This window comes from Macrotis lagotis, chromosome 1 (assembly GCF_037893015.1).
Source record: "Macrotis lagotis isolate mMagLag1 chromosome 1, bilby.v1.9.chrom.fasta, whole genome shotgun sequence".
In the NCBI taxonomy this organism is placed as follows: Eukaryota; Metazoa; Chordata; class Mammalia; order Peramelemorphia; family Peramelidae; genus Macrotis; species Macrotis lagotis.
Genome location: NC_133658.1, coordinates 682,528,257 through 682,537,687, shown reverse-complemented (window position 1 = coordinate 682,537,687; position 9,431 = coordinate 682,528,257). Strand labels below are relative to the sequence as shown.

At 37.4% G+C, this 9,431-nt stretch overlaps 1 protein-coding gene across 1 annotated transcript in view; it reads right to left on the bottom strand.

Annotated features, from left to right (window-relative positions):
• Positions 1 to 9,431, bottom strand: part of CCDC141 (coiled-coil domain containing 141) — a 353,841-nt gene that overhangs the window by 13,377 nt on the left and 331,033 nt on the right. The window contains 3 exon segments of the mRNA XM_074215601.1: positions 199 to 352; positions 426 to 555; positions 649 to 803. Of these exon segments, the coding sequence (XP_074071702.1) occupies positions 199 to 352; positions 426 to 555; positions 649 to 803 (439 nt within the window).

Genomic DNA, 9,431 nt, shown 5'->3' with positions numbered 1-9,431 from the left:
ATGTGTGTATGCTTGTGTGTGTGTGTGTGTGTGTGTGTGTGTGTGTGTGTGTGTGTGTATGTGTGTGTATGTGCAGTGGAACGGGAGAGAAAAATCTGGACTGGGGCTATTAAGCAGAGAGAGAGGAAGGGGCTGGAGACATAGATACTCCCAACTTCTAGATTTTTAAACTTAGTTGAATTATAAAGTTGAAGTTACCTCACTGAAAACTGTTTAATCATCGCCTTCTGGCTGATGTGTGCAGCTGGTCTTTGCTCCTCTGTATTTTTGATTGTACATTCTGACAAATACTTGGGGCCTCTCTTTATTTTTGCTTCAGTTATGCAGCATGTTTCTTCTCTTTTCTCTTTCCCTAAAAGAAAATACAAACTTGACCTTGGGCCTCTCTTTATTCAGACAAGGAATCTGTGTGTGCCAGATGTTACCTGTAACTATGATGCTTGCTGTACAACTTGCCTCACCCACTGCATTCATTGCAGAGCAAATGTATTCCCCAGTATCTGAGAGGATCACATTCTTTTTTAAAAGGTAATAATTATCCCCTAATTTCTGAATCTGTGAACATAAAATATGAACACAAGAACATGTAATTTAAAGAGTCAGGAAATTATTCTTCTACAAACAAGAGAAAAAACACAAAAGACATACATTGATGTCTCCTGTTGCCACTTGGATGTTATCTTTGGTCCAAATAACATTTGGCCTGGGTCTTCCAGAGATAGTGCAGTGCAGGATTAAGTCTTCTCCTTCCTTCAGATTGGCAGGTCCAAATTTTTTTAAAAACTTTGGAAGTTTTCCTTTCACTAAGAAAAAAATTGATCCTTTAAAACTAAACAGTTCTTTTATATCAAATGTGTTCATTTAAGAAGTATTACTGAATCGTAGCATTTATTAGTAGAATCACAGAAAATAGTTAGTGGTGATTATACTTTACACTGATAGAAGCATCTTATAAACCTCTTTTCAGTTAACACAGTGATGGTAAAAGAACTCCTGGGGATTTACCAGGAAAAGCAATACAGCCTTTCATTTGATCAAATCTCATTCATCAACATGGTTATATACACAAATAAGAAAGTAATTGTAAGTTATCTCTGTTATATCTCTAGGGATAGGAAAGGAAGCAATCCAGAGGACTATGGTATTTGCTAAAATTAATGCTATGTGTTAATCACTATATCACTTTGTTTCACTTTTGGCTGAAAATTTGAGCTAGAGACCTTTGACAAGGGATTGCAGAAAAAATATTGAACAAGGCTAATAAATATATTATACATGATAAAATTCAATTTCCATGTAGTTTGCATGTAGGCTAGTGTTCTCTATTATCCCTTTGGGACAAATATATGCTATTTGTATATATTAGACTGAATCTGCAATTTTATCAATGTATGGAGGTGTTTCATCAAAACTCTATTACCAATACTGATTCACACGACTTAAAACCTTAATGAGTTGTCTGGGACTACTCAAAGGATAAATGACTTATTGAGGTCACGTAGCTAAAAGGTATTAAAGGCAGGATATGAACTCAGGACTTTCTGACTTGAGGTCTAGTTTTGTAAAAACTACTCCAAACCATTGCCTCATATTGTGTTAGAGCCAATATTCAAATAAGTTTTTCCATTTAAAATAGTACTCTCTAACATATATATGTGTGTGTATATATATATGTGTGTGTGTGTGTGTGTGTGTGTGTTCAGATTTAATAGATTTAATACTTATATCTTTAAGTCCTGGACAACACTTTGTGACCCCATTGGAATTTTCTTGGCAAAGATACTGGCGTGATTTGTCATGTCCTTCTCCAGCTCATTTTACAGATGAGGAATTGCAGACAAACAGGTTTAAGTGTTTTGAAATCACACAGTTAGTAAGAGCTCATGAAGATGAATTTTCCTGACTCTAGGTTGAGCACTCTATCCATTATGACACTTAGATATTTTTTTTTCCTGTGATGAGAAAAAATACATAATGTAATAAATACTATATTAAAGACAATAAACCTGGGATAGAATAGTCTCTGTCATTAGTTAAATGACCACAGGTAAATCACTCGGGTCTCTGAATCTCAGTTTACGCATGTACAAAATGAAAATGATAACAATTGAAGAGGAGCAGTGTTGCATAGTAGATAGGGAATTAGGAAGAGCTCAATTCAAGTTTTGTCTCTGACAAAGATTATCTGTGAGACCTCGAGCAAGTTATTTAAGCTCTCAATGACCCAGATAACTCTAGAAGTCTAAAAATTGCAGAACAATGTCAATCTGCATTGGGAGACAGTTTTCTTACCAGAAATTCCCCAAATCAGAAGCTCTTAAACCTCTATACCCAAAAAAATTATTAAAGATTCCCCAAAAGATTTTGTTTGTGTAGATTGTACCTATCAATATAGATTATTAATAATGAAACATTTTAGTATTATTATGAAAATAAAATTGATCTATTGGATCCCTGAAAAGGGGAGGCACAGGGTCAGATAAAGCAAAGATGTTCATGGAACTTGGAAAGCCACCCCACAGGGTTAATCATACTATAGAGCAATGAGTCAGTTGTCAAACTCCAAACAGTTTTCTAATCTTTTCTTCCTTGCTGATGTTCTGATTTGATTATGCCCAAATGGATCATATACACACATAAATTTAAAATGTTTTCCTTTTTTATTGTGAATTTGCCAATTACCACAAACATAAACACTCCAATGTAGGAAAAAAAAGGCATACATAGCTTTCAGGTGAATAGGCAATGGAAAACAAATGTCTTTGATCTTCAGCTAAATAATGGCATACAGATCTTCTACAAGTGACCCCTTTAGAGGGTGCTTCTCTTAGCACCCCAGATAATTTTTCTTAAAGTGTGTTTTATTATAACATCTCACTGAAAGTTTCCATATAATTACAGCATTTCAGAGTTGGAAGGGAATAGAGAGGTTGTCTAATTTAATCCATACCTGAGCAAGGGTCTCATTTTACAAGATACCTTGAGGGTGGATGATAAAGTCTTTTATTAGAAGACTTCAGATGGGGGGGGGGGGAATCCACTATATAAAGGGATTCTAGATCGGGGGGGGGGGAGGAACTTAAAGGCCACATGTCCCAATTTCTTCCTTAAACAGACAAGAAGACTGAGACTTGGGAAGATGGGGGATTTGCTGAGAACAAGTAGAAAATGGCCAAAATGGGGTTCAAATTCGAGACCTATTTGGTCTTTGTTTAGGGTTTATTTATTTTGGAAGACAGTGGAGGTGATTTGGCCAAGGTCATATAGTTAGTAAGTGTCAAATGTCTGAGTCTGGATTTGAACCAAGGCCCTTTTGGTCCCAGGGCTGGTCCTCTATCCACTGTACCACCTAACTATCCCATTTTTGACTCTTTTAAATGTAATATCCTCCTCCTGCTTTTGAATGGTTCAAATCATTAAAGTAATTTTTCCTGTTTATCATAAATTGAAACTTCCACCAGAAACTCATTAGTTCTGCTCTCCAGGACTAAACAGAACAGGTGTTTTCTTACATAGATGCAGCAAGATGACCAGAACCCTGAGTGTGGAGTCAGGAAGAGCTGAGTTCAAATTTTACTTCAGATACTTACCAGTTGTGTGACCTTGGGTTAGTCACTTCCATCTACTTCATTTTCCCTAAATATAAAATGGGGAAAATAATAGTATCTACTTCTAAGGTTGTTAAGAGGACTAAATGATATTTATAAAGGATTTAGCATAGTGCTTGATACATAGTAGGTTCCTTTTTGGGGGGGTGTTCTGTACTTTATTTTAATTTTTTTGTACAAATGATTATTTTACACATTACTAAAATATTCTTGTTTAAGAGTAAAACATAAAACCCCCATCCCCCCAAATATAGACCATTATAAGCAATAAAGTAAAGGAAAGAAAAAAATTAAAATAAAACTAAAAAAAATAATAATAGGGACAGCCAGGTGGCACAGTGGATGGAGCCAGAAGCACCTGAGCCCAAATCTGGCCCCAGTCATCCAACAATCACCCAGCTGTGTGACCCTGGGCAAGCCACCCCAACCCCATTGCCCTGCATAAACCAAACCAAAACAAAATAATAATAATAATAATAATAATAATAATAATAATAATAATAATAAAAATAGGGGCAGCCAGGTGGCACAACAGACAGAGCATCGGCCCTGGACCCAGGAGCACCCGGGTCCAAACCCAGCCTCAGACACTCAACAATCACCCATCTGTATGACCCTGGGCAAGCCACCCAACCCCACTTGTCCTGCAACCCCCCCTGCAAAATATAATGATGATAATAATAATAATAATAATAATAATAATAATAACAATAATAATATGCTTCAGTCTGTGTTCCAACACTTCTAGCTCTGTTGTGGGTGGATCACATTCTTTAGGATAAGTTCATCACAAAAGCTACTTCAATATTTTTCCACTGTTTCCATTGCTGATTGCAATACTTCCCCACTACCATATACTATATTTTCTCTTTCCTTTCACTCTGTCCCTCTTCTTAAGTGTGCTTTAGGGTGGCTGAGTGGCATAGTTGACAGATCACTGGCCCTGGGGCCAAGAGGCCCCGAGCCCACATATAACCCCCAAGGCCCAGCAACCACCCGGCCCTGTGGTCCCAGACAGGCCATCTAATGCCAGCCCCTTGCAAGAAGTAAAAAAGAAAATGTGTTATATCTGACCACTGTCCCCCACAGTCCACCCTCTCCTCCATCACTCACATCCCCCCCCTTCCCCCTGTCCTTCTTATTCTAGATGCCTATACCCCATTGAGTATATATACTGTTTCCTCTTTGAGCCACCTTTGATGAGAGTGAAGGTTCCCTCATTCCCCCTCATCTTCCCCCCTTTCCATATCATTGCAATAGCTCATTGTAATAAACAAATTTCATTATATGAAATATCTTGGCCTATTCCACCTCTCCTTTCTATCACTCCCATTACTTTTCCTTTTTAGCCACTGAATCCATTTTTATAATATATTATATCTTCAAATTCAGTTCTCTACTGTGCTTCATCTATAAAAGCTCCTTCTACCTGCTCTATTAAATGAGAAGTTTCTTGTGAGTATTATCAATATCGTTTTTCTATGCAGGAATACATGTAGTTCATCATGATTAAGTCCCTCATATTTTACCCTTCTCCTCTGCTCTCTATGCATCACCTGAGTCCTGTATTCGAAGGTCAAACTTTCTGTTCAGCTCTGGTCATTTCAACAGGAACATTTGAAATTCCCTTGGTTCATTGAAAGCTCATCTTTTTTCCCTGGAAGAGGACATTCAGTTTTGCTGGGTAGCTCAGTTGCATTCCAAGATCTTTTGCCTTCCAGAATATTATATTCCAAGCCCTACGAGCTGTTAATGTAGTAGCTGGTAAGTCCTGTGTGATCAGCTGGTAAGTCCTGTGTGATCCTGACTGCAGCTCCACGATATTTGAATTGTGTCCTTCTGGCTGCTTGTAATATTTCCTCTTTGACCTGGGAGTTCTGGAACTTGGCTATAATATTCCTGGGGGCTGTTTTTTTGTATCTCTTTCTGGGGGAGATTGGTGGATTCTCTCCATTTCTGTTTTGCCCTCTTTTTCTAGGATATCTGGGCAATTTTCCAGTAGGAATTCTTTAAAAATGATGTCAAGGCTCTTTTCCTGATCATGACTTTCAGGTATCCCAATAATTTTTAAATTATATTTCCTGAATCTGTTTTCCAGATCAGTTGTTTTTTCAATGAGACATTTCACATTTTCTTCTAATTTTTTGTTCTTTTATTTTTGAAGTATTGTGTCTTGATTTCTTGTAAAGTCAGCATCTTCCCTCAGTTCCTTTCTACATCTGAAGAATTTGTTTTCCTCAGAGAGCTTTCTTATTTCTTTTTTTCATCTGGCCAATTCTTATTTTTAAAGCATTCTTCTCCACAATAACTTTTTGAACTGTTTTATCCATCTGACCTATGCTGGTTTTTAACATGTTATTTTCTTCAGCATTCTTTTGGATCTCCTTGACTACTTTTCATGTTTTTCCTGAATCTCTCTCATTTCTTTTCCCCTCATCTCCCTCACTTGATTTTCAAAATCTTTGTTGAACTCTGTCATAGCCTGAGCCCAATTTCCATTTTCCTTGCAGTCTTTAGATGCAGGAGCTTGTACTTCCTCAACTTCAGATTGAGTATTTTGATCCTTCTTGTGATCATAGACAATGTATTTCTTAATGGTGTTACTCTTTTTTCTCTGTTTACTCATTTACCCAGCCTGTGCCTGGTCTTGGGGTACTTCCTGAGTTTTCGGGTATTATTGGGACTCCCACCCCTGCCCTGCAAGGATCTCAGTGTGTGAAGCTCTGTCTTCCCTCCTGGTCTGCAAATGACCACAAGCACACCCCTCTGCCATGGGTCTGCTGTTCTATGAAAGGTCTAGACTGTGATTAGGATCTGAATATGGTCAGAGTACCAGAGTCCTGTTCCAGGGATAGAGGACAAACCTGGGAAGTCTCTCTCCACTCCCCTACCTAGGCTGAGTACTCAAGGCTCAGTTGCCTGGGGGATCCTGCTTACTGGCTCCATCTGCTTCCATTTCCTGGATCTAGGCTGCTGTGGCAATGCTGCTCACTCTGCCATGAGTGCCTCTGGGAGGCTAAAGTTCCTTCACTCTGGTGGGCTGCCCCTCCAACCCCATGGAGTGGAGCCTTTCCAATATTTTCCAGGTTACCTTGGGCTGGAGAATTGTCCCACTGAATCCCTTCTGTCTCTCAAAAATTTAGCTAGAGTCCTTATTTTATGGGTTTTGAAATATTATATAGAAAGAGAACCTAAGAGACACTCTTCTCCTGCTGCCATCTTGGCTCTGCCCCTCCATAGTAGGTTCTTAATAAATGGCCTTTTTCCATTCTTCTTTCTCTCCCTGCCTTCCTTCCTCACTTCCTTCTTTCTTTCCTTCCTTTTCCTTTTCTTTCTTTCTTTCCCTCTCTTCCTTCTTTTCTTTTTCTTTCCCTCTCTCTTCCTTCCTTCTTTTCTTTCTTTCTTTCTTTCTTTCTTTCTTTCTTTCTTTCTTTCTTTCTTTCTTTCTTTCTCTCTTTCTCTCTCTCTCCTTCCTTCCTTCCTTTTTTCTTTCTTTCTTTCTCTCTTTCTTTCTTTCTTTCTTTCTTTCTTTCTTTCTTTCTTTCTTTCTTTCTTTCTTTCTTTCTTTCTTTTTTTCTTTCCCACTTTACTTATCCAGTCTTTGTATGGCATCAATCTCTAACCCTTCATAATCACAGAATCACAGACCTTGAGAGTTGAAGGGGACTTCAGTGACCATCTCATTCAACCTAAACATAAAGCAAGCCACCCATGACATACCTGACAAATGACCACCCCTCTTCTTCTAGTAGAACCCAAGGACCATACCAGCCCCCCCAGTTCTCCTGGGAGCTCATTTCCCTTTTGTACTGTTTGTTAAGTCATCTCTCCCTCTACCTTTTCTACCCATTGCTCCTCCCCCCATATCAAGTCTAAATTGATCACTTTGTAAGATTCACCCATCACTCCTGGTTCTGCCTTCCAGGGTCAAACAGAGTCATCCTTCTTCCACATGATGACTCTTAAAAAATTTCAAATCCCAGTTGCTTGATGATCTCTGGCTTATCAATGCCCTTCTTAACTATGCAGCAAGAGCTGAACAAACCTGCTCCATTCTCTGACTCCCTTATCCTCATCCTCTCTTAATGAAGCATAAGATTGCAAGGTCTTTTGGCTGCCAAATCATGTGATTGACTCATATCAAGCTCCCAGTCACTAAAACAGCCCAAATCTTTTTCAGAGTAACTGCTTTCTAGTCCTGCTTTGCCCCCCCATCTTATTCTTTTGAAAATTATCCTTTTTTAACATAAATATTCTTTTATATTTATCTCTAATAAATTCTATCATATCATATTAGGGCAATATTCTAGCCTCTTAAGAGCTTTTTTGTCTCTGTTCCTCCTAACTTTTTATTTTACAAATTTTACAAATCTGATAATTTTATTATCTTTTCCTTTGTTTAGGTTATTGAAAAAAAATCCAACAACTCATAATCAACCAGTGCCAGCAGGCACTAACTACACTGGAGCTCTCCTTTCCAGTTTTCAACAAAATCACTAATGGATGACTCTTTGTGACCAACCATTCAACTGATTTTGAGTTCACTTTTAAATACAGTTGGTTAGATATCTTCATTCTACTAATAGGAATAGTATGAGAATCTTTATCAAATACTTTGTTAAAATTGAGGCAAACTATACCTGTAAGCATTCCTTTGATATATCAATTAGTGAAATGTGTATTATTATTAAATTTTTAGAAATTCACACCAGGTAGAATCAAGAGAACATTGTACACAGTACACAAATCAACTACAAAGTATCTATGAAGGAAGATCCTATCCACATCCAAAGAATGAACTGAAAATTAGATATATGTATAATTTGGTATTACATATAGGTAAACTTTTGTTTCTAATGGTAGCAAGCTGAGGAGGGAGGGGGGAAAATTAAAAGTGTACAACAGAGAAGAAAAGAAAACTTAGAAGGAAGCAAGGGTAGTTTGGGACATATTGTGTAAGATTTATTATATAATTTTTCAATAAAATAAATAATTTGAAATGTAAATTCATGGCTTTATATTGAATCTTCTTTTATGTTATTCTGTGTATGTGGAAATTTTCTTGTTTCCTTTTGGTATTTAAGTTTAGAATGAATAAAATTAAAAATAATTCATATTGGAACAGAAGATTACTACATTACTGAATATATATTACCAATAGAAAATGGATAAATGACAAATCCTGTATTTGTGTGGCTCAGACTTCACAACATGGACTATCCTATGTGCATTATAATAATTATAAAACTTGGAGGAGAGGACCCATTTTATGTTTTTGTAAGTTTATAGAAAAAGGTCCAGCCCACAAAATGAAAAATAATTTACACTAGAAATTTAGGATGGAATTGTCCACCTTCTTTCTTTCTTTATAACTTGCTATTATTCATTCATCCCCAACAGGCTTGATTCAGGTCATCTTTTTCTAACCTTCTACTTTAAAATAATCCCATACTTGTGCCATTTTGTTGGTGTAAAAAGATACTTCACATGGAAATTTGATGTTTGAAGTTCTTCAGAGAGAGAGAGAGAGAGAGAGAGAGAGAGAGAGAGAGAGAGAGAGAGAGAATTGGCTCCCTCTAAATGCAAGCCAATCTACTTTTGGACATATTCAATGGTTACAAAGACTTTCTTGACAGCATGTCAAAGTTGAACTCTTGGCAGTTCTCTCCATTGTTTCAGGTTTGGTCCTCTGGATCCAAAGAGAACCTATCTAATCCTTCCTCCACACAACAGGTCCCTGAGAGACTGGGACAGAGAACAGAAAAGGTACTGATTTTGCCTTCAGAAGAAAGATCTTAGGTATGCTACTTGTGGTTTTGGACA